We start from the raw sequence: 26912 nt of genomic DNA, 5'->3' as shown, positions 1-26912 counted from the left end.
TGATCATCCACTGTAAAACCACACTAACCAATGATCATCCACTGTAAAACCCTGTGAACAAACAAATCGACACACCAAGAACTCCAGACGTCCAGCAGAGGGAACAGTAGTCCACGACTTTGGTTCAAAATTGTTGATTAGTTTAAAGATGATTGAATCGAACAATTGTATGACTATCTTGCTAAAATGCGCACTTTCTAATAACTTTTAAAAACATTCAAGAGTAGCTTGTAGATAAAGGCGGGGTTAGGGCGGATCTGACTCTGGCGTTCTGCAATCTGATTGTCATCCAGAGATGTTTAGTTAAGATTGCCTCTTCCTCTTACTTTGGTTAAATTCTGTCCAATGAAAAATATTGTGAGTGGATGAAACATGGGGGAAATGTTACTTATTTAGGCGCATTTGAACGTCTATTAAGCAAATAAAAGTAACTATTTTAATTATTTGGTAGTAGGCTGTAGTGAACTGCCGTAAAATGCTTTCAGTCGCGGTAATTCGTGCTATTGAGGCCTTCTGGTGCTTTTTTGTTAAGTATTTTACTACACGGGTTGTATACTTAATTATGAAATCCAGTAAAAATATGTAATGTTACTAATTAAGAAATTACAGAACGAGCGAGCTTTTTAGCCGTAGCACTTTATCGTCGCAACCCGTTAGCTGTTTACACGGGAGGCGGCAATCTCCCATCCTAGACCATCTCCAGTGTCAATGTCAAATGATCCTGGATCAGCTGTATACGCTCGATCTACCTCTAAAATCCACTCAGACGGGAGGAGAAAACCTAGACTGGGATAAGGAAGGCGGCGAGAAAAGTCCCCTAATGAGGATAGAAATCACTCACACAGCACAACTGTTTCCAGGTAAGGAGAATATAACTGGAGACTAGTAGTAGTTAGCCGACTAGCTAGCATTTGGCGCTGAAAACGCTGTTTTTGTCTTAACAAGCTATCTTTTTATACAGCCTCCAATAAATACCCTTATGTTTATTATTTAAATAAATATGATAAATATGAATGTTACAAATTGGCTGCAGCTTTTGGTTGTTTACAGTTATCTTTTTTTATCCAGCACGGCGCGCGGCTTCATGTTACAAATGGAGTGACTTGTTTTTATCTTTTTTTTTTTTTTTTTTTTTTTTTTGCAGAATGAATTCCCTTACAGGACGGACCGCGTCGCTTCTCTTAAGACGTGCTGCGACAGCGGCTGGTGTGCCCTCTTTTCAGGCGGTGAGGGTCTGCCATGGCGAGGCGAGTCGCAAACGCACCGTTAGCACCAAGAAGCGCGGCTATGACATCACCAGGAACCCTCACCTGAACAAGGTAAGCTGCACCGGTATTACATGCATGATGTTTTTTGCATGTGGGGCAAAGTGGGGGGAGTGCCCCATTGTGTTGTAGCCTGGGCATTCCTAGACATAACTGCAGAGAGTATCGGGCGTCTGTTATTTCAAAGCAAGATAGTCATCAAAATTGTACACTGTAAAAATGACAATAGAGTTTACGGTAAAAAAAAACTGCCAGCTCAGTCCCCAGAATTTTGCAATAAAATGCAAGGGTACCGTTTTTCCATTTACACCAGGTGTGTCTAACTCAAATACAGAGTGGGCCAAAATTTAAAACTGAACAAAGCCGCGGGCAAAGGTTGAACAAATTAACCTTTTAATAGGGACCCAAACAAGTTTTGCATCGAACATTGAACAAGCAAGGCTTATATACAGTAACTTTATAGTGACATGCAAAATCGAGTTTCTAATAATAATAATTAATATCAATGGCATATTAAATAAAATTTAAATACAAATTTAATGCCTCTTTTCTATTTGCAGCCTTCTGAGGTAAATATCAAAATATATTGGAGCGTCCCGAAAGAGTTAGTGCTGCAAGGGATTCTGGGTATTTGTTCTGTTGTGTTTATGTTACAGTGCAGATGTTCTCCCGAAATGTGTTTGTCATTCTTGTTTGGTGTGGGTTCACAGTGTGGCACATATTTGTAACAGTGTTAAAGTTGTTTATACGGCCACTCTCAGTGTGACCTGTATGGCTGTTGACCAAGTATGCCTTGCATTCACTTATGTGTGTGTAATAGCCGCATATATTATGCGAGTGCGCCTGCACGCTGTTTGTATGGAGGAAATGCGGACGTGACAACAGGTTGTAGAGAATGCTAAAGGCAGTGCCTTTTAAGGCACGCCCTCAATACTGTTGTCCGGGTGGAAATCGGGAGAATGCTTGCTCCGGGAGATTTTCGGGAGGGGCACTGAACTTCGGGAGGATTGGCAAGTGTGAGAAATTGCGGTGTTACAGCGGCACCGCTGCTGTGTAATAACGGCGGGCCAGCTGTAATGTTAATTTGATATTGCCTCAAGGGCCAAATTAAATTACACGGCGGGCAAAATTAAATTACACGGCAGGCCAAATTTGGCCCGCGGGCCAGAGTTTGACACCCACGAATTACACTGTAAAAATAACCATAGTAGATTTTATGGTACAAAAAACTGGCAGCTCAGTCGACGGAGTTTTACTTTGAAAAACAGTGGCACCGTTTTTCCATTTGCATTTTAAAAAAGCATGTAGATTTTACGTAAAAATAAACTGGCATCTCAGTCTGCAGAATTTTACTGTGAAAAACAAACTATGACAAGCTACCCAAGAATATACAACAATTCTTCTCAACAAAAGAGGAGAAATATTATCTTGGAGAAAAATGTAATTTAAAACATTTGTACGCACGTACAACACTTAAGACCTTCAGTGTATCTGTTTGTGGAATTAGATTATGGAATGGATTAAGAAAAGCAATCAAACAATGTACTAATATGATCCACTTCAAGAAACTCTTCAAACTTAGTGTTTACAAAGTACAAAGAAGAAGAATCATGATAAACATTCTGAATTTATTCATCCATCCATTCTTTCATTCTCAAAACAACCTTACTTATCTCATCGAATGGAATACAACTTACTTCACCAATTATTTATTTATTTTTATTGTGATACTTATGGAGTATATTGTGAATACATTGAGAACACGAAGTGAACAAAATTTTTAACAACTGTTAAGTAAAAGAAAAGGGGTTGGATTTAACGAGCTCTGCTTCTCCCTACTCCCTTTTGAACATGTTGAAAAGAGAAACTGGAAATTGTGATGTATTGTGTATGCTTGCATGTTCGAAATAAACTCAACTCAACTCAACTCAAACAGTGGCACCGTTTTGCCATTTTCACTATAAAAAAAACAACCACAACAAAACAGAGATTTTACGTAAAAATAAACTAGCATCTCAGTCTGCAGAATTTTACTGTGTAAAACAGTGGGTCCGTTTAGCCATTTTCACTATAAAAAAACAACCACAACAAAAACACAGAGATTTTACGTAAAAATATACTAGCAACTCAGTCTGCAGAATGCCAGGATTTGACCATCAAAAAACAAGGGTTATCACAACAACGTAAATTATACGACGACAATTGTAATCTGGACCTCAATGAAAACAAATTTTACACACCTTGATTTACTGTATAATATTTTCAGTTTTTAGTTATTTGATGCCCATTCCATTTCTCCCTGTCCCATTCCCTGCTGCTGTATGGCAGAATCCCCCCGAAGTGTGTGTAAACAAGTGACTATAAAACAGTCAATAGCATAACATTCCGTCAGTAGTTTTAATAAGGCGCATGTTTCAAATGCTAGCATACCGAATCCAGGAAAATGTGTCATGCTAAAAAAAAAAAAAGTACTAATTATTAGTTATAGTATACTATTATACAGCCATAGAGTTACTTGTATATAATGTTGAAAGGTAACTAGTATATAGTCTATTGTCTTGCTGTAAAGTATGCACCTAGCGTACCTGCTTGCTCAGTGAATGTATGCTTGTCTATTTGTTGTATGTTTTGAGAGCTAACAACTGCCAAAGACAAATTCCTTGTATATGCAAGTAAACTTGGCCAAATAAACCTGATTCTCATTCTAATCACTGAAATACTGTAAAATAACAGAAATGTATTTTTAGCCCCCTGAGCGGCTCTGGTGTCTAAAACTAGGCTATACGATACAAAATATTTTTTGTATTAGGTTTGGGGCACAAATAGTTGTAACACACACACACATTCTGCCAAGCTGTGGCCTTGAAAAAGAATCTGAATATATAAACCTACTATTCACATGTACTAAAACAAAGTACACATTAATGACTAGTGAATGTTTAACAAAGCACTATACGGAAGTGTATTATGATATCAAGTTTGACACGGTAAGGAGTCTTAGTGGAGTGCATATCGTGTGGCATGTACACTATAAAGGTGTGTCGTTTCTAAACACACGAACACTGCCCTCAAACACAAATTTCCTCTCGGCGAAGATTTTCCGACCACAACCGATCCAAACCAAACATCCACAGTGACTCATCAGCCCTTTTTTAAAACTGTTTTCTTACCAACCTTTAAAGAGGGGGGAAATACTTTTAAAAAAAAATGTTTTTTTACTCTCTCTCTTAGTATTTTAGTGTGTTCAGCAGGACAGAGCTAGTAATTATTATTACTTTTACTTTCCGTTGACAAGAGGAAGGCCACCATGTTCTTGCTGGAGTCGGCATTAAAATGGTGACTCACAGGAGAGATAGGACATAGACTTACAGACACCTTGGGGTTTAGTTGATGACTTATTTTTTTTTTTTTTTGAAAAGGTTTCACAAAAATATGATATTTACCATTTTGAAATTACAGCATTAAAAAAAAAAAAAAAAAAAAAAAAAAATAGAAGCATAATTGGGCTTGTAAGCATTTGGACCTCCTTATAAAGAGGGTACATAGGGGCGTCCCGATCCAGCCTTCTGATACAATAGCGATATACATAGCCATTAGTGCAGTGGTTCTTAACCTTGTTGGAGGTACCGAACCCCACCAGTTTCAAATGCGCTTTCACCGAACCCTTCTTTAGTGAAAAATAAAATGTTTTTTTTTTTCAAATTCAAGACAAAGTTATGTTTTTTTTACTGGTGCACAAAAATGAACCGTGCATTAACATCACCTTGTTCAAGGAACAAAACCAACACAGAGCACGAACTCACAACAAATTACACACCTGCAAATTTGTCATGTTCTGTGGTCCCGTTTTGTTTAGTTGGTTTAAGACTCTTTTTAATTCCTGTTTACGCTCCATTATTTTGTCACCATGACGACCGATTAGTTAACCTGCACTCATTTGGACTCACGCACCTGATTTGTTTAGGACTCACGCACCTGTGTTAATCATGTCACTATTATTTAAGCTTATAGTTGCCAGGCAGTCGGCCTGGCGTCATTGTTGTTGCACCATGCTGTGTTCACTCTGGTTATGTATCGCTCTGCTCATTTCCTTCCAAGTAAGTTTTGTTTATTCATGTCACGTTTAGCGTGACATTAGTGTGTGAAATGGTGAATGTGACATGTAATGTAAAGCGCTCTGGGTAGAATTAGACCTTTTTAGATGGAGGATTTATTCTGGACTATATGAGAATAGTTTTCTTCCATCTGCTCCTTTCTGATCATGGAAATGTAGAAGAAACAAAACAAACAATGAAAAGGTCAATTGTACGTTGCTTGTATATATGCATTTTCATGAAAGGATTAAAAATTAAAATGATGCTTTTAAGGCATAACTTGAATTGAATAAAACACAATAGTACAAGTGTTGCTGTATTGGACGACAGGGAAGTGTCCTTAATTAAAGGACGTGGTTGGTGTGAATGTGAGTGTGAATGTTGTCTATCTGTGTTGGCCCTGCGATGAGGTGGCGACTTGTCCAGGGTGTACCCCGCTTTCTGCCCGAGTGCAGCTGGGATAGGCTCCAGCACCCCCTGCGACCCCGAAAGGGACAAGCGTTGGAAATGGGATGGATGGCTGGCCTACATGGAAGGAGAATGTTAATGTGTTGACTTTACTGGCTTTGTGTCAAAATGTACTTTGCATTCTCCACTGGCCAATGGTGGAACTACAGGCAGGCAGTTTTTCACGGTGAACGATGGTGTCGTTTTTCAACAGTGACGTAAATATGTGTTGTAGGGGCTCGGAGCGTGAGGAGGTATTGGAGGGGGAGTGAGTTCAACCTCCCTTGCCATTGGACAGAATAAATAGTGTCAATATCACACGTCTGCTGACACCCAGGAGGTAGCCAGACAGGTTCTTATCTTCTCTTAAGAACCAAAAATAAAATGTAAATCTATAGTCATGCATGTGGGGAAAATGCATTTTGTAACTAGACTATGAGAAACATGATCAGGACACTCCTTGTAACTTCCACATCTTCGCTGCAGGGAATGGCGTTCACCTTAGAGGAGCGCTTACAGCTGGGCATCCACGGCCTGCTTCCCCCTTGCTTCCTGTCCCAGGATGTCCAAGTGCTCCGTGTCATGAAGAGCTATGAAACACGCTCGAATCCTCTGGACAAGTAAGACCACAACTTCATATTGTGACTTCACTCCATGCTGACATGATTATAAGACAATCACAAATATCTTTTTCAACTCTCAGGAAAGACAAAAAGTTTTATATTCTGCCTTAAAAGTGCCATGTGCTGATGCTATATGTTGACAAAAACATTGTTTTTTTAGTTAAAACAATGTATGATATGCTGTCTGCTTTTATTGCTCCCTGAACTAAAGAATTACCATGAATTGATTGACATGGGCCCCTTAGAGGCCTACTGGAACCCATTACTACCGACCACGCAGTCTGATAGTTTATATATCAATGATGAAATATTGACATCGCAACACATGCCAAAACGGCCGGTTTAGTTTACTAAATTAAAATTTTAAATTTCCCGCGGAGTTTCTTGTTGAAAACGTCGCGAAATGACGTCACGAACTGTCAGGAAATATTAGCGCACCACCATTTGCGGCTAAAAGTCGTCTCTTTTCATTGCGCAATTACACAGTATTCTGGACATCTGTGTTGCTGAATCTTTTGCAATTTGTTCAAATAATAATGGAGAAGTCAAAGTAGAAATATGGAGTTAGGAAGCTTTGGCCTTTACCCACACAAACACACGGTGATTCCTTGTTTAAAATTCCCAGAGGTGAAGCTTTACTCTGGATCAGAGCGGTCAAGCGAATATGATTCCCAACCACTTGTCAACCGGCAGGTTTCGGTGAGAAAATTGTGTTAAAAAGTCGCCTCTTACCGGAGATCTGTGGAGTTTGCGTCGTCCTTGTATCTGCCGTCGACTTCCCTCAGACACTGGCCTCAGGACACCCGTGGACCGACTATCAGGTACTATTTAATCTCACTAAAACACTAGCAACACAATAGAAAGATAAGGGATTTCCCAGAATTATCCTAGTAAATGTGTCTAAAAACATCTGAATCCGTCCCAATGTAATCGCCTTTTTTTTTTTTTTTTTTACTTTTTAAATTCTTTTTTTTTTCTAGTCCTTTGCTATCAATATCATCTTCCACAAATCTTTCCTCCTCGCTCAAATTAATGGTGAAATTGTCGTTTTCTTGGTCCGAATAGCTTTTGCTGCTGGAGGCTCACATTATAAACAATGTGAGGATGTGAGGAGCCCTAGCCCTTGTGACGTCATCGTCTGCGACTACCGGTAAAGGCAAGGCTTTTTTTATCAGCACCAAAAGTTGCGAACTTTATCGTCGATGTTCTCTACTAAATTCTTTCAGCAAAAATATGGCAATATCGCGAAATGATCAAGTATGACACATAGAATGGACCTGCTATCCCCGTTTGAATAAGAAAATCTAATTTCAGTAGGCCTTTAAACAAGTTGAAAACTTATTTGGGTGTTACCATTTCGTGGTCAATTGTACGGAATATGTACTGTACTGTGCAATCTACTAATAAAAATTTCGATCAATCAATCAGAAGATGAAAAAAAAAGAATTTAAAAACCACGTGTATCACATGATTAAACTATAGTAGTGTTCGCCAGAATCGTGTACAGAGGGAGTATGGACAACTAAACCACAGGCGCCACTTTTGGTACCGAGGACGTGTGCAACTGAGTCGTTCTGAAGTTAGTTCTCCAAACGAAATAAACCCAACAAATAAGTCTAAATATAGTTCTAATAAACTTACAATACAACATTTTTATTTAGTCAAAGTAGTATACATAGTAATAATTTTGAGGCAATTTTTCAGCCGTTTTTGATGCACTCCACCACGATATTCATGCAGTGTTTCGTGTCCAAGCGTCCTAACACACTCCTACCAAAATGTACGTCATAAAATATACGACAACCAAAAATAAACTGATTGTCCTCATTTAGTCAAAATCCTCATTGTCTTTGGACGAACACTTATGGAAAAAATTTGACTTTTGTGTAAAATATATCAACTTTGGTGGCCAATTTATTGTTTGTAATCACTGCGCTATATTTTTATACCTGTGCTTTTACTTTGGACAAATCTTTTTCATAGGTTTTACTGTGGCAAGTCATGGCTTCATGAATTCATTATTACCATATTGACTGGAATACAGAACCATAGCTGCTTTTTACTGCAATATTTATTAGTCAAGTTTGGTTTATTAGTGACCCATGCAGAAAAGGTGCAATTTTGAAGCAAAGTTTTTTCAGGCAAAGTGTGTTACTTCACTGTTACTGAGAGTGTGATACAAGTTTCCCATGTGTATGTATGCTTGCTTACCCTGCACAAAAAAATATTGTTATTGGCTCTACAGCCTTCCTGGCAGAACTTCACTTGCCATAGTTTTGTCCTTTCTGGGTTGCGGGAAATGTATGCAAATGCTTCCTGCATTTTTTGCGAGTGGCGCATCCCGCACAACAGAGCCTGTTTGCAGGGCAAACACTCTTCACTTAAAAGAAATGTATAATGAGGAAGTGCAGCGTCCCTAACCTGCGGCTTTAAAGGCCTACTGAAAAGAGATTTTCTTATTTAAACGGGGATAGCAGGTCCATTCTATGTGTCATACTAGATCATTTCGCGATATTGCCATATTTTTGCTGAAAGGATTTAGTAGAGAACATCGATGATAAAGTTCGCAACTTTTGGTCGCTAACAGAAAAGTCCTGACTTTACCGGAAGTCGCAGACGATGACATCACCCGTTGATGGCTCCTCACATCATCACATTGTTTTTAATGGGAGCCTCCAACAAAAAGAGCTATTCGGACCGAGAAAATGACAATTTCCCCATTTCATTTGAGCGAGGATGAAAGATTCGTGTTTGAGGATATTGATAGCTACGGACTGGAAAAAAAAAAAAGTTAAAAAAAAAAACGCGATTGCATTGGGACGGATTCATATGTTTTCAGACACATTTACTAGGGTAATTCTGGAAAATCCCTTATCTTTCTATTGTGTTGCTAGTGTTTTAGTGAGTTTAACAGTACCCGATAGTCGGAGGTGTGTCCACGATTGTCTTGACGCCAGTGTCTCAGGGAAGTCGACGGCAGCTTTATGGACGGCACAAGGTCAGATGATCTTCGGTAAGAAGCGACTTTTGACCACAATTTTCTCACCGAAAACTGCTGGTTGACATTCGGTCGGAATCCATGTTTGCTTGACCACTCTGATCCATAGTAAAGTTTTACCGTGTGTTTGTGTGGCTAAAGGCTAAAGCTCCCCAACTCCATCTTTCTACTTTGACTTCTCCAATATTAATTGAATAAATTTCAAAAGATTCAGCAACACAGTTCTCCAAAATACTGTGTAATTATGCTGTTAAAGCAGACTACTTTTAGCCGTGTGCGTGTGCAGCGCTCATATTTCCTAACAGTCCGTGACGTCACGCGTACACGTCATCATTACACGACGTTTTCAAGAAGAAACTCTCGGGAAATTTAAAATTGCAATTTAGTAAACTAAAAAGGCCGTATTGCCATGTGTTGCAATGTTAATATTTAGTCATTGATATATAAACTATCAGACTGTGTGGTCGGTAGTAGTGGGTTTCAATAGGCCTTTAAACTGGTATGTAACATGACGCGCTGTCGTCACGTGAGTGCCTTTTGACCAATCATTTAGGAGATCACTTGAAACCGGGCTGTCCGTACTCTCTCTACACACGCACGACTCTGGTTGTCACATACAGCATTACATTTGATGTTTTCTTTATTGAAAAAAGTGAATGATATACAGGTTGCTGCTATTGCTCACTGAACTAAAGAAAACATTAAAAAACTGCATGTATCATCATATCCATCCATCCATCCATTTTCTACCGCTTATTCCCTTTTGGGGTCGCGGGGGGCGCTGGCGCCTATCTCAGCTACAATCGGGCGGAAGGCGGGGTACACCCTGGACAAGTCGCCACCTCATCGCAGGGCCAACACAGATAGACAGACAACATTCACACTCACATTCAAACACTAGGGCCAATTTAGTGTTGCCAATCAACCTATCCCCAGGTGCATGTCTGTGGAAGTGGGAGGAAGCTGGAGTACCCGAAGGAAACCCACGCATTCACGGGGAGAACACCTTTGTATTGTGAGGCAGACACACTAACCCCTCTGCCACCGTGAAGCCCTATCATATCATCATATCACAGTATTGAAATGTAGTTATCACATAAAGCTTCACATCTGATGGTTTCTTCTTTCAAGACTGTGCATGATATGCTGCTCATTGAACTGTCAAATACAGTAGCTTTAGGAGCTTGACTCAGCTGTAGTAGTCTAATAGAGTTTTAAGAAATACAAATAATATCAAGACGGGGGGACGGCATAGCGCAGTGGGGAGAGTGGCTGTGCCAGCGACCTGAGGGTTCCGGGTTTGATCCCCACCTTCTACCAACCTCGTCATGTCCGTTGTGTCCTTGAGCAAGACACCTCACCCTTGCTCCTGATTGGTCGTGGTTTGGGCCTTGCATGGCAGCCCCCACCATCAGTATGTGAATGGGTGAATGTGGAAATAGTGTCAAAGCGCTTTGAGTACCTTGAAGGTAGAAAAGCGCTAAACAAGTATAACCATTTACCATTTAATGGGAAACACTAAACGTTAAAAGTACGGTATATCGAACAAACCTTTAGCGAGGTGATCACTGCAAACTCGTGCATGGAGTGCGTGGTACTTTTGTTGTCTTTTTTCATAAAATCTTCCACTCTACCGCCATTCTTGATAACCTCTCTAGGAACTTTAACAAAACGTTTATCCTTTTCACAATTCAAACGGATCATGCAGCCGAACACAACGCAAGCATAGGGAAATTTTCTTCGAGATACGCTAAATGGAACCTAGTACCCATTGAGAACAGACGCTGGCTTGACCAGCGCACGTATTCAAAGAGCCATATGTGAGCTGGACGTGACGTCATTTTGAATCCAAGCGATAGGACACGTTGGGTGCTAGGAGCAGCCAGTTAGTTTTTCCAATCATAATTGTGTTTTTTGCTCACTTTTTGTCTCCCACAGTGTCGTTAAAAATGACATGCGTCACGGCACACAAACTGCCACAAACAGATTACAGTCCTGTGGGAAACACAGTAGCTGCTTGCTCTGTAACCTGCGTCACTTTAAAACTTTAAGCTGATATGTATTATTTTTCTCCCCCTCCATTGATGTCAGGTACATCCTGCTGATGACGCTGCAGGACAGGAACGAGAAGCTGTTCTATCGAGTGCTGACCTCTAATATCGAGGAGTTCATGCCAATCGTGTACACGCCCACTGTGGGCTTGGCCTGCCAACAGTACGGCCTGGCCTTCAGGAGGCCGCGGTAAGACTATTACACACTAATGCGCACGCATACAAACACTGAACTCTACAATGGCAATCATACGTTGTTGTTGACGACAGAGGACTCTTCATCACCATTCATGACAGAGGCCACATTGCCACCGTGCTCAACTCCTGGCCTGAAGAGGACATTAAGGTCTTTCTCCCTCATCCTACTTGCTTCTTTCCATCCTTTTTGGTCAACTTAATTGTATTTTTTTCGTGTGTGCGTCTAGGCGATCGTGGTGACAGATGGCGAGCGAATTCTCGGCCTGGGCGACCTGGGCAGCTACGGCATGGGCATTCCCGTCGGGAAGCTGGCACTCTACACGGCCTGTGGCGGAGTACGGCCGCAACAGTGCCTTCCTGTGTTGTTGGATGTGGGCACAGACAACCAGGTGAGCTTGTTATTAGAGAAGTTAATCAACCTAACCATGGATTTCCAAACTGTGGTATGAGAACTGCTTCATCTAATGGTTCAAATTTGTTTAGGCACACTTAGAATCCTTTCATTTCCTAAAAAAAATCGACAGTGCGACTTGTGTATTAATTGTTTCTGGTTATGCGGACCCGGAGCCAATTTTGTTTGGTACATGGTGATGATAAGTGTGACCAAAGATGGCAGTCACACATAATAGATACGTGTGGACTGCTGGTTGAATGAAACATTTCAATAAATGACTGTAGAACGCAGCAGTAAGACCAAAACTTTGATTTGTCATTGAGAATATAGAACATTATTCATGGCGCTCAAAAAACTGTCAGAATGTTTTCGTACGAATTTGGTAAACTAGGAAGAAGTATCAAACTTAAAGTGCCCATTAACAAACTTAAATATCTCCCATCCGGGGCTCTCAATCCCCTCACACAGCACACTTATTTACATGTCGTAGGTAATTGCCTAGCAAAAAAGAGAAAAAATAATATCAGAAACCATTTCACTAATGATGTCTCATTTACTGCCTGATGCACCTGCCTTGACACAGAGGAGAGCCAGACCTGAATGAGGCAGAGTTAAAAACAGTTTGTAGCTGGGTCCCACCTGGCCACACAGCTGGTGGCACTTCAGGCTGATTGAGCAGGTACCGGGGAATGTACCGCCCCTTGATGATGCAGCCAAGGCTGGGGCGTTGTCCTCTTTGTTCCACTCCTTCTCCATGCCCTGGCTCCTCCCCTGTGAGGTGCCTACCTGTCAGGCGGTTCTTGAGTGAGACTCCACAGTTCCCACAATCATGTTTTATGTTTTTTAATGGTTATTATTATTCTGTTTTTTATATATATATTTTTCTATTGTATACCGTAATTTCCGGACTATAAGCCGCTACTTTTTTCCGTCGTTCTGGTCCCTGCGGCTTATACAACGGTGCGGCTTACGGTACCCAAGGCGCGCACTACCGAGGATGCACGAGACCTAGGCAGACATCTGGCGCCAGGTAACGAGAGCAAAACAAAGAGTAGGAGAGCGTCAGCAACAGTTTGCGCGAAGGAAGTGTTCAAGCAAACACCCTCAATATGGAAAACAAACAGAGAAGTGCATATGATGCTGCTTTTAAGTTAAAGGCAATCAATCTGCCTGTCAAAGAAGGAAATAGAGCTGCTGCAGGTACCCTTGACATCAGTGAATCAATGGTGAGACGTTGGAGACGGCAGCATGAAGACTGCACTTTTACTGCCGTGTTACAGGCGAGCACTTTGTATTACTTTGCACCGTTGTATTATTTGTACTCTGCACAAATGCTGTTCGCCATGTCAAAGATGTGAAAGTTTGATTGAATGATTGAAAGATTTATTGTGAATAAATGGGACGCTTTGCGTTCCCAAACAGTCATCGCTGTCCCGACAATGCCCTCCGTGGTAGCAGGAACCCCTATATACTATGGTAATTACACATCAAAACGCCTGTGGTTTATAGTCCGGTGCGGCTTCTATATGGAGCAATCTGTATTTTCCCCTAAATTTAGCTGGTGTGGCTTATAGTCTGATGCGCCTTATAGTCCGGAAATTACAGTATATGGAGCAATCTGTATTTTCCCCTAAATTTAGCTGGTGCGGCTTATAGTCTGATGCGCCTTATAGTCCTGAAATTACGTATATTTTTTAGAAGTAGGGTGTAGTCATTCCACTTATTTTCTTTTTTCGAGCTTGGATGTATATTTTTGTTTTCAGTCAAGTCTATACAAATGTGTGCCTTTAAAACTCCAATAAATACTAAATTAAAAAAAAGAAAAAGAAGTGGGGACAGAAATTCAACGATACCGCATAGCCAAATTAACCTGCAAGTTCAAGCTAACATGTTCAAAGCTAAACCGTGTTAGCAAAGTGAAATAATCTTGGGGTGGTAGTCCTTGATGTAAAACGTTTGAGAACCGTTAAGATGACCGCAATATGTCTTCAGAACCTGCTCAATGACCCCCTGTACATCGGCCTGAAGCACAAAAGGATCCGGGGAAAGGAATACGACGCACTTGTCGACGAGTTCATGCAGGCGGTGACGGACAAGTGAGTTAAAAGGCCAGGTGTTATGAGCTCTGCGTCTGACGTGTCTTACTGTCACGCTGCAGGTACGGCATGAGCTGCCTGATCCAGTTTGAAGACTTTGCCAACAGCAACGCTTTCCGCATCCTCAACAAGTACAGGAATCGTTACTGTACCTTCAACGACGACATCCAAGGTAAGCACAGGTCTCATAAAAATGAACAAATGTATTGAGATTATGACTGTCAAAGTTAACACGTGATAAATCCAAAATTTAGATTCGATAGTACTTTATTAATCTCCAGGGGGAAATTACATTTTCAGCACAAATCCATTCAAGATTAGACAAACAAACAGTGTACCGGGTTGCAGAACAGAAACGCTGGTGGGTCGCCACAAGATGACAAAAAGGTAAACGCTGGAGGAGGATGAGTAAAAAAATACAATCTAGTCAGGAGTGGGGAAAAAACTCCATAGCAAAGCACATATACATATTACAACATACATCTCGAGACTTGCAACAGAGGTTAGGGAGTGAGGGCTACGGTAGCAGGCGGCAGCTGTTCAAGCTGTTGCGTTCGACCAGGCGTTCCTCTGGTGGGAATCCAAACCTGCTGGTCTCTTCCCAAATTCTTTCGATGACACCTAAGCTGATTCTCAATGAATCAAGGCAAACAGAGAGAGAGCAAATGGAGGAATACCAGCTGTTTTAAAATAAGACTATGAATATAAAGAAATAACTCTGAAATATGAATATAGATATGTATCTATCTCCGTCAATCCCCCTTCAGATCTTCTATAAAGAAATAACTCTGAATAATGAATATAGATAGATATCTATCGCCGTCAAAGCACTACCCAACCGTACATCACCCCTAAGGGATTCGCTTCAAGGGCGTTGGATGGGGGGTGGGGTATGTGTGTGTGGCGTATATTTTTGTGGATGCGTGTGTGTGTGTGGATGCGTGTGTGTGTGTGTGTGTGTGTGTGTGTGTGTGTGTGTGTGTGTGTGTGTGTGTGTGTGTGTGTGTGTGTGTGTGTGTGTGTGTGTGTGTGTGTGTGTGTGTGTGTGTGTGTGTGTGTGTGTAAGCCTGCCGCGTGTCTCTGCTCCGCGGCCTTGGTGTTCTTGCCAGTCAGTCCAAAGTCAAGAACAATAGGTGTGTGTTCATGAGAGACAAGAAGGGAGTTAGTTTGTTGTCTTCGCCGCACCGTCCTTCAGGAGAGTCTCTTAGCCAGGAAAACAATCCAAGTTAGAATGTTTTTTATGCAAGTGTAAATAAAATTTGCTTTTCACTCTAAATTGTCTATAACTGGTCCTCAAATTCATCCTGCGGGGCAGACAGTCCGATGTTATCCAAATCACAAGTGTTCACAGTTCTTTCCGCATCCTCCAATCATTTGTGGCAGCTTTGGGGCACTTTGAAGACTGCCTGCAACTTCCAATTTGTTGACAAATGAGAGCAACGCTTACTCCAATCAGTAGATGTCCTGGTGTCATAATTCCTAATAGGTGGATATCTTCCGGTCCTTGACTGAAAGTAACGCCAGGAACGCAGCACTCCTTATTCTCCCAAGAGTCCGTCGTGTGTCCAGCAACAACCGCTCCGTCATGACAAGCAGGTTCCCCTAAACCCAAGATCTTGTCAATTTCGTTGAGGCCAGTTAATTAGTTCCAATGTTTAGATTTGGAGAGCAGTGCAAAAAGAAGCAACAAGAAAGTTAAGACAGAACAAAGAAGCAAGCAGGAAAGATAAAGGAGAGGAAAGGGGAGAGTGCGCCCTTGATGAGTGCCAGTGAGAAAAAGGTCCATGCATAAATGCATTATACATGTATTAATCATGTATAAACGCAGATTAATCATGCAATTTATTTTGACTGCCCATGCGCCTTTATCTTAATGGCGGATGGTTACCTGAAAGGTGGCTCAGGTTGGTACACGGTCAGTGATCTGGTCAATGCATACGCCAGCGCAAAGATGAGTGAGGATACGCCAGCAACCAAAGTAATTTGCAGGTATTGCAGCAATAAATGATCTTATAGTGAAAGCACAACAGGTTCAAATACTATCTAAAAGTAAAACGTTTTTTTAGACCGCAGCTAGCAAGAATGCTACTAGTACATCCACAACAAACTACATTGTCGGTGTATACCCACAGCAATGTTGCCATTAAAAGTACCACAGCTAAATTAAGCAACACTTTTGTAGGAACAATTGTGATTAAACAAAAGTATGATTAATCTGATTAAAAATATATTGTTTGACAGCACTAATTGATACACACCTCAATTGATACTATAAGATGGTATGTTTTTTTTTACCCTGGGTAAATAGTGTGGGTAGAAAAAAATCCTCCAAGGTGCAAAAATATATGATTTTGAAATGTTTACAATACATGCAAACCAACACAGTGCACCGAACGATTTCTTTCCAAGTGTGTCACAGGTTTTCTTTCTGTCACTCACACACACCACTGAATAGATGCAGCCGTGACACAGACACCCTGTGGAGCAATAAGTGTCTTGAATGTTGAAACAACACCCGTTATGATGCTAATTTTAAGATAGTATTAATCAACAAAGCAGTCATTAAACTATGCAGCAGTTAAGAAATGTGGTCTATAAAAGGGAATGTACAAAATGTGATTTTTACTAACATTGATTGTTAGAAAAAATTGTCTTTGCCAATTTTGTGGCAGCATCGAACAAAGTTATGTTCAAGTTTCACTTTTGGATCTCATGGAACATAACTGTAGTGCGTTTACACAACCTGGATTAATGTTAGAAACAGAGGCGTCAATAGTTTTTAAAGACATGGGAGGCTTAACCCCAAGTAGATGCACCAATAGTTATAATAATGATGTATTCTTGTGATAATTATTATCGACTAATGATAATATGTTTGCTATTTTTGTGTAGGACTGAAGTAGTTTGAGAAATATGAGCAAAAAAAGTAAAACAAAAAGAATCCAAAATATATAGTGCCCTTTGAAAAACAAGACTTCAATGTCCTGTTTGGCTTTAGGCTATTGTTGAATCTCTGCCAGTGTATCGTACACTTTTTTGAAATGTTAACATTAAAGATGAAAAAAAACCTTTTTCAAAAATCATGTATATTACAATACTTCAAAATGGTTTATTCCTCTTGGTAGCAGAAAACCCAGCATGAAACACTTCACAGTTCACTCAACACAGACGTCATAATGCCATCAAAGATCGCCTTTATGTATTTTCACATTTTGGAACAAGGATGAGGTGATTGGAAGAACGGTCAAAATATGATCAATCAATCTACTTGTGGCATAACTGTGGTGTGTTCAAGAACCCTCTAATAAATTTCGAAACACAATACAAAAATGGCATGCCACTGACTACTTTTACAACATGTAACAAAGTAAATAGTAAATATTTACCTTGATTTACCTTTGTTCCACTTTATTTCACATTTCTCGCCAAACTACGGTGTGCGAAGTTCAGCTGAATATTTCATATTCTTCTGTAAATGTGTTTAAAAGAGTCTGTCCACTTCTCGGGTCTTTGCGTATTGAAATTAAGTAAGTAAAAAAATAATAAACATTTAACTGCATATAGCTTAAACACTATGGCTGAGGAAAAACACTGCAAAATTTACTTTCCACCTTCTTTCTCTCCTTTATGTATGTTGTAAGAGGAATACACAAAAGATAAGAAATAAACAAGTTGTCCCCGCATAATAGCAGATGAAACTTTGAATACTAAGTATTAAGAACGCGCCAACTGTGTCTAACCAATCAGTGGTTGACCACACAGCCCGCCCCCTCGAAGGTTCCAGGTAATTTCCAAAAGTCCCACCTTGCTCCTAGGAACTAAAAATTGTTTCTGAAGGTAGTTTTGGGGAGAAATACTGGGGGGAAAACTTTATTTACCCAGGCAAATCAATTAGTCAATGTTTATTTTTATAGCCCTAAATCACAAGTGTCTCAAAGAGCTGCACAAGCCACAACGACATCCACGGTACAGAGCCCACATAAGGGCGAGGAAAAACTCACCACAGTGGGACGTCGGTGACAATGACTATGAGAAACCTTGGAGAGGACCGCATATGTGGGAAACCCCCCCATCTAGGGGAGACCGAAAGCAATAGATGTCGAGCGAGTCTAACATGATATTGTGAAAGTCCAGTCCATAGTGGATCCAATATAGTAGCGAGAGTCCCTTCCATTGTGGAACTGGCAGGAGACCACCCCAAGCGGAGACGGGTCAGCAGCGCAGAGATGTCCCCAACCGATGCACAGGCAAGCGGTCCATCCCGGGTCCCGACTGTGGACAGCCAGCACTTCATCCATGGCCACCGGAACTGTGTCCCCGCTCCCACCCCCCTCCACAAGGGAGAGGGGGGCATAGGAGAAAAGAAAAGAAACGGCAGATCAACTGGTCTAAAAAGGAGGTCTATTTAAAGGCTAGAGTATACAAATGAGTTTTAAGATGGGACTTAAATGCTTCTATCGAGGTAGCTTCTCGAACTGTTACCGGGAGGGCATTCCAGAGTATTGGAGCCCGGATAGAAAACGCTCTATAGCCCGCAGACTTTTTTGGGGGGGCTCTGGGAATCACTAATAAGCCGGAGTTCTTTGAACGCAGATTTCTTGCCGGGACATATGGTACAATACAATCGGCAAGATAGGCTGGAGCTAGACCGTGTAATATTTAATACGTAAGTAGTAAAACCTTAAAGTCACATCTTAAGTGCACAGGAAGCCAGTGCAGGTGAGCCAGTATAGGCGCAATATGATCAAACTTTTTTGTTCTTATCAAAAGTCTAGCAGCCGCATTTTGTACCAACTGTAATCCTTTAATGCTAGACATAGGGAGACCCGAAAATAATACCTTTCAGTAATCGAGACAAGACGTAACGAATGCATGGATAATGATCTCAGCGTCGCTAGTGGACAAAGTGGAGCGAATTTTAGCGATATTACGGAGATGAAAGAAGGCCGTTTTAGTAACGCTTTTAATGTGTGACTCAAAGGAGAGAGTTGGGTCGAAGATAATACCCAGATTCTTTACCGAGTCGCCTTGTGTAATTGTTTGGTTGTCAAATGTTAAGGTGGTATTATTAAATTGATGTCGGTGTCCAGCAGGCCCGCTAATCAGCATTTCCGTTTTCTTGGCGTTGAGTTGCTAAAAGTTAGCGGACATGGGAAAGTTCCTGTAAAGGTTCTTGTGGTTTCTGTTTCTTCGAGCACAAAGCACCGTCTATAAAGGATTTTAGGGGTTCTAGTTTGGGGTCAAGTAACTGGGTTGATGTTGTTTCGACTGTTTTATCGTCGTTCTTCTTTTCTTACAGGCACGGCCTCTGTCGCGGTCGCCGGGATCTTGGCGGCTTTGAAGATCACCAAAAACAAACTGCTAGACCACACCTTCGTTTTCCAGGGCGCCGGCGAGGTGACCAGTCTTCTCAAAGACTTAAATCATACAGGAAGTAGGGAAATACATATTTGCTTTCTTCCCACCAGGCTGCTTTGGGGATCGCTCACCTGCTGATAATGGCCATGGCCAAAGAGGGCGTGTCCCGGGAAGAAGCCGCCAAAAGGATCTGGATGGTGGACTCCAAAGGTCTCATCGTCAAGGTAACGCACGCTTCTCCACCCCGATAGCCGAGCAAACTTAGGGAAAAGTCTTCTCTTCTAGGGGAGAAGTCATCTGAACCACGAAAAGCAGGAGTTTGCACATGAGCATCCTCACCTTAAGACCCTAGAGGAGGTGGTGCACACAATCAAACCCACCGCCATCATCGGTACGTAGTAGTCGTCTCTCATTGTAGTTTTTAAGCAACCGTGCGCATCTCACATTGTTTTTGTCAACCATTTGTTGGAAAACAGTTGAGGCAAAGCAGAGAAACTTATTAAAGGTGATATTTGTTGTTTTTTTCAACTCTGCTCTTAAACATCAGCTGGTAACTGACCCTATCTCCTTGTATAGTGGCTTACTCAACTGCAGAGAGAACCAGGCACTTTTCTAAATGTGTATTTTTTATAACAATGCATTTTTATATTATACAATGTTTTAAAAATAAAAAAAAACATGTTTTGTTAATAAAGTTTAAAACGAGCATACACTTCCTTCTCGCCCCAAGTGGTTATGATTGCAATTTATTTGGAACATGCAAACAGTTACAGTATGGTACGTCGCATATTTCCTCTTCGTCATTACATGTCAGATCAGAATAAAACAAAAAATTCAATATTGTTCTCCTGAATAAATAGTTGTTTATAAATTGCGATGAAGTAAGACGGGACAAGTAGTAGGATGTTTACAAATTGAATAAAATGATCATTAAAAATGTGGTTAAATGAATTACACTCTCCAAATGTACATACTATATATCTGGAGACAATGTTTTTAATCAATGAAAAAATACTTGTAACAACCAAACAACTGTATGATAATTTTCATAATATTGTGTATTTTTTACTTTATAATTTTATACCGTACAATGACCATTTAAAAAAAAAAAAAAAAGCGTGATATTTTGTAATTGATGGAGTTAGTGTTTATTAATTTATTAGAGCACAAGACTGCAATTAATTTAGAGTACTGCTTCTGTTGGAGCGGAAGCCACTTTTCAAGGAAATACGGTATTAGACTATGGTATTTAATTTGGTGAAAAGACTACCGGTAATTGTGTACTCGTAATAATCTGCATGAGTGATTTGATTTGAATTGTAACTTTTTCCAATCCTGGTGTAAATAAACCAATTTATTACTGCCAAACAAGCAAGAACTTATCCTGTTGTGTTGCCGCAAAGGAGTCGCTGCCATCGCAGGGGCGTTCACCGAGAAGATCATCAGAGACATGGCGTCTTTTAACGAGAGGCCCATCATCTTCGCCCTGAGTAACCCCACCAGCAAGGCCGAGTGCACGGCGGAGCAGTGCTACACGCTCACCCAGGTGATGTAGCCTAAATTGGTTGGAGTACAGTCATAAACATTTGTCTGTAATTCATCTGTTCATTTTTTCAGCAAATTACTTGAGGAAAAAATAGGGTAATAATGACAATTTTTTAAATAAAACATGATGATGTAAAATTTAAATAAAATACAGTAATAGCAAGAAATGTTTTTAGAAATTAATTGGCATAAAATGTTTTCTAGTATTTCTCAATAGAAATTTTTCCAGGGGTTTTTCCAGGCACTATTGCTGACATTCATCGGTCATTGCCGCCCCTGGTGGTTGGTAGGTGAAACTGCACCAGCCTGCTCCAAACAGACTTGTCTTGTTTTATTTAAGAAGCAATTGACGTGGGAAACTTCGGGCACCTCACGATTCAACCCCGATTCTTGGGGTGACGATTCGATTCAGAATACAGTTCTCGAATTAACACAATTGGATATATTATTTGGTATATAAATTGTACCTTTCTAAAGCAAGTAACAGGTTACAAAAGCTCCTCTTGGCTCATGACATAATTTGTTGGACTGGGGAAAAAAAATGTTTTAATTTTATTTACAAAAATCACAGAATTTTAATCAGTCTGGTAAAAAAAAATACAGCAACTCTAACCCACTCCCAGAGGAAAATCATCAAACATTGATTCTTAAAAAAAATGGCTAAATATATATATATATTTTTAAATTGATTCTTGAACATTAGAAATACATTTTTGAGCACCCTGAACAAGCGCCACCACTCCCAAAGTGAAATGGAGTTAATAGGATGATATTTGGATCTTGGACGATGACCGATTCTTAAAAACCTATATTGTATTTCACTTGAGTTTTATTGTTGAATAAAATCAGGGCAAAGGTATCTTCGCCAGCGGGAGTCCCTTCGACAAGGTGACGCTGGCCGACGGCCGCACCTTTTATCCCGGACAAGGAAACAACGCCTACGTCTTCCCCGGGGTGGCACTGGGGGTCATAGCCTGCGGAGTTCGCCACATATCAGATGACATCTTCCTGACTACAGCAGAGGTCCTTTTTCATGATTTTTAATGCATGATATTATATCTCACCTGTTAGGATGTACCTATTTTTTATGATTTTAATGCATGATATTGTATCTCACCTGTTAGGATGTAACTCTTTTCTAATGGGTCTTTTTATAACAACCATGCCAATTAATTTAGGTTACCGGTATTTGTTTCTGTCGAATACTCTTGCTGAATAGAGGAAACTCAACAGCTCATTGAATAGAGATGTTCATTGGATACGATATACTGTATATAATACATATTTTTAGAAAAAAGACATTATGGACAAAAATGTGTTCTTGTCAGGCCATCGCCGACATGGTGACGGAGGAGCACTTGGCTGAGGGACGACTCTACCCTCCTCTCAACTCCATCAGGGAGGTGTCCTTTAAGATTGCACTCAAGGTAAACAAAAAAAATAAATATATATATATATATCCTGACCCTGGCCCATAGTGGGTTCTTGACACCGTTGTGTTAGTGAAAATGCTCAACCAGTCGTTCTAAAACTTAATTTTTATATGCATTTTCTGCCATTTTCGGGTTTTGTCGGCAATATATATATATATATATATATATATATATATATATATATATATATATATATATATATATATATATATATATATATATATATATATATATATATATATATATACCAGTGTGTATATATATATTCATTTTTAGTGTATCAGCAAAAATATTACAATAAAAAGAACAGATGATGAAAGATAATAAATAAAAGTTTTAAAAACCTAATAAATCCAAAAGATATGTTGTTATTTGTATTTAAGTTTTTAAATATTAAAGGCCTACTGAAATTAGGCAACTTTTGGTCGCTAATAAAAAAGCCCTGCCTTTACCGGAAGTAGCAGACAATGACATCACCGGTGTGAGGGCTCCTCACATCCTCACATTGTTTATAATGTGAGCCTCCAGCATCAAGAGCTATTCGGACCAAGAAAGCAACAATTTCCCCATTAATTTGAGCGAGGATGAAAGATTCGTGGATGAGGATATTGATGGTGAAGGACTAGAAAAAATAAAATAAAGTAAAATTAAAAAAAGGCGACTGCATTGGGAGCGATTCAGATGTTTTTAGACACATTTACTAGGATAATTCTGGGAAATCCCTTATATTTCTATTGTGTTGCTAGTGTTTAGTGAGTTAAATAGTACCTGATAGTCGGAGGGGTGTGTCCACGGGTGTGTTTATGCCAGTCTCTGAGGGAAGTCACGGCAGCTGCATGGACGGCGCAAGCTCCGCTGATCTCCGGTAAGAGGCGACTTTTTACCACAATTTTCTCACCGAAACCTGTCTGTTGACAAGTGGTCGGGAACCATGTTCGCTTGACCGCTCTGATCCACAGTAAAGCTTCACCTCCAGGAATTTTAAACAAGGAAACACCGTGTGTTTGTGTGGCTAAAGGCTAAAGCTTCCCAACTCCATCTTTCTACTTTGACTTCTCCATTATTAATTGAACAAATTGCAAAAGATTCAGCAACACAGATGTCCAAAATATTGTGTAATTGTGGGATGAATAGACACAACTTTTAGCCGCAAGTGCTGCTGGCTAATATGTCCCCTGCAACCAATAACGTCACAAACACGCGTCATCATTCCGCGACGTTTTCAACAGGAAACTCCGCAGGAAATTTAAGATTGTAATTTAGTAAACTAAACCGGCCGTATTGCCATGTGTTGCAATGTTAATATTTCATCATTGATATATAAACTATCAGACTGCGTGGTTGGTAGTAGTGGGTTTCAGTAGGCCTTTAAAGAATATTTTTGTTTTATGTGCAAGGTTATTAAACAAAGGCATACAAATTAAACCTACACAACAAATCCATATTACATACTGTATGTTATTTTTTTTTAATATAATTTAATAAATATCAAATTAAAAAATAAATAAAATTGTTGTTTCATTCGCAGTTATTAAATAAAAGTTTAAAAAATGTACAATAAAGATGTTATTTATACTTAAGGTTGTATATATTAAATAAACAAAATAAAAATGTGAAATTTGATAAAAAATACCTAACTATTCTTAGCATTAAGATATGATATTGTGCAATTTATTACCATTTTTGTTTTATAAAACTAAATTATCAAACATAAATCCATAGATATGATAATATTCATATTTAAGTTGATATGTATAAAAATAATAAAACTGAGTATACTATTTATTCTTTTGTTTAATGTGTTTGGTCATTAAAAGTATTGAAATAGATGACAGTAGGAGATGATACACTAAATATATATTTTGGTTGTATTGGGAAAAAAAAGTACTTGTTTATAAAACGAGTAATAACAATGTAAGAGATTAAAAGACATAGCTGGAGCTCGCCTTTATTTGACCTTTTGTCTTTTGTATTTTTTGCAAACAGAATGTAAAAAAAATCTCTTCTGCTGCTATATGACGAAATATTGCATACATACGTTGATCGTGTTTGTGTGTGTGTGTGTGCGCGCGCGCGCCTGTGTGTGTTTCCAGGTGGTCAACTACGCGTACACACACAACATGGCGTCGCTGTACCCCGAGCCCAAGGACAAGGAGGCGTTTGTCCTCTCTCACATTTACAGCCCCGACTACGACTCCTTCACGCTGGACACGTACTCCTGGCCGCAGGAAGCCATCAATGTACAAGATGTGTGACGTCATCACGTGAAGACCAATACACCTGCTATGCTTCTTCTGGGTACTTTTCTACTGACTCGCCATCTTTACAGCGCAAGTGGAACAAGTGGTCTGAAAGGCAGCAAAGAAAAAAAGTGCATTGAATACCATACAAACAAATATACACAACTACTTGTTGATATAAATACCTACAACATAAACAACCTACTGTTGAATTAATTAAATACAGTACGACAAACAACTAGCTGTTGATTTAAATACTGAACAACATCAACAAATAGCTGTTGATTTAATTCCGTACAACATAAACAACTAGGTGTTGGTTTAACTACTGAACAACATAAACAACTAGATGTTGATTTAATACTGAACAACATAAACAACTAGATGTTGATTTAATACTGAACAACGTAAAACTACTGATGTTGATTGAATACAATACAACATAAACAACTAGCTGTTTGTTTAAATACTGAACAATATGAACTACTAGATGTTGATTTATTACAATACGACCTAAACAATTAGCTGTTGGTTTAATATGATACAACCTAAACAACTAGCGGTTGGTTTACGTATTGAACAACATAAACAACTAGCTGTTGGTTTAATAGCGTACATCAGAAACAATTAGCTGTTGTTGTAAATTACGTACAACATCAACAACTAGCTGTTGGTTTAAATAACATACAACACAACCAACTAGCTGTTGATGTAAGTATTGTACAATATAAACTGGCTGTTAATGTAAGTATTGTACAATATAAACAACTGGCTGTTGATGTAAGTATTGTAGAATATAAACAACTAGCTGTTGCTTGAAATACTGTACAACCTAAACAACTAGCTGTTGGTTTAAATACTGTACAACATAAACAACTAGGTGTTGGTTTAACTACGGAACAACATAAACAAATGTTGATTTAATACTGAACAACATAAACAACTAGCTGTTGGTTTAAATACTGAACAACATAAACTAGTAGATGTTGATTGAATACAATACAACAAAAAACCGCTGTTGGTTTAAATACTGAACAACATAAACTACTAGATGTTGATTTAATACAATACAACAGAAACAATTAGCTTTTGGTTTAATATGATACAACATAATTAGCTTTTGGTTTAATATGATACAACATAAACAACTAGCGGTTGGATTAAATACTGAACAAACAACTAGCTGTTGGTTTAATAGCATACATCAAAAACAATTAGCTGTTGGTGTAAATACCGTACAACATCAACAACTAGCTGTTGGTTTAAATAACATACAACACAAACAACTAGCTGTTGATGTAAGTATTGTACAATATAAACAACTGGCTGTTGATGTAAGTAATGTACAATATTAACAACCAGCTGTTGGTTTAAATATTGCACAACATAAGCTGGCTGTTGGTTTAAATACTGTACAAACATAAACAACTAGCTGTTGGTTTAATACAATACAACAACAACTAGCTGTTTGTTTAAATACTGTACAACATAAAAAACTACCTGTTGGTTTAAATAACATACAACATCAACAACTAGCTGCTGGTTTAAATAACATACATCACAAACACCTATCTGTTGATTGAATACCATACAATATAAACAACTAGCTGTTGGTTTGAATACGTACAACATAAACAACTATCTGTTGATTTAATACCATACAATATAAACAACTAGCTGTTGGTTTGAATACGTACAACATAAACAAAATTCTGTTGATTTAATACCATACAATATAAACAACTAGCTGTTGGTTTAAATACGTACAACATAAACAACTAGCTGTTGATGTAAATATTGTACAATGTAAACTAGCTGTTGGTTTAAATACTGTACAACATAAACAACTAGCTGTTAATTTTCCAAGGTATTTTCCTGCTGCAAGAGCAACATACTGGGAACCTCCAAGGTCACACTCCATCCCATGACCACTCCTACTTAAAGGCCCAGCGTGTTATCGTGTTTACTGCGGTCACATGCTAAGCTAACCGCTTGCCACTTCTACTCGATTTTGTCAAGTTTGACATGTTAGTGTAGTTTTGTACTGCAGGGGAGTGTGATTGTGTGTTGTTTTTTTCTTGTCTGCCTTCAAGTTTGGGTGAAAGTGTTCGATTTGAGTGTGACTGGTGTAAGTTTTCCAAGGGAACATTAAACTCTATATTGATATATA

The 26912-nt window shown here is 39.3% G+C and overlaps 1 protein-coding gene across 1 annotated transcript; it reads left to right on the top strand.

Annotated features, from left to right (window-relative positions):
* The first annotated feature begins 675 nt into the window (after positions 1 to 675).
* Positions 676 to 26912, top strand: me3 (malic enzyme 3, NADP(+)-dependent, mitochondrial). Its single transcript, XM_061879241.1, has 15 exons — positions 676 to 860; positions 1145 to 1319; positions 6293 to 6426; positions 11519 to 11668; positions 11749 to 11824; positions 11904 to 12065; positions 14063 to 14166; positions 14229 to 14338; positions 19466 to 19563; positions 19635 to 19748; positions 19810 to 19915; positions 20928 to 21070; positions 21919 to 22092; positions 22398 to 22496; positions 24596 to 26912. Exons 2-15 carry the CDS (start codon positions 1146 to 1148, stop codon positions 24755 to 24757), a joined length of 1806 nt encoding a protein of 601 aa, XP_061735225.1. The 5' UTR covers positions 676 to 860; position 1145; the 3' UTR covers positions 24758 to 26912.

The sequence above is a fragment of the Nerophis ophidion genome, linkage group LG19 (genome assembly GCF_033978795.1).
Source record: "Nerophis ophidion isolate RoL-2023_Sa linkage group LG19, RoL_Noph_v1.0, whole genome shotgun sequence".
Lineage (NCBI taxonomy): Eukaryota > Metazoa > Chordata > Actinopteri > Syngnathiformes > Syngnathidae > Nerophis > Nerophis ophidion.
The sequence above is the reverse complement of the archived record's forward strand: the minus strand, read 5'-3'. Positions and strand labels throughout refer to the sequence as shown.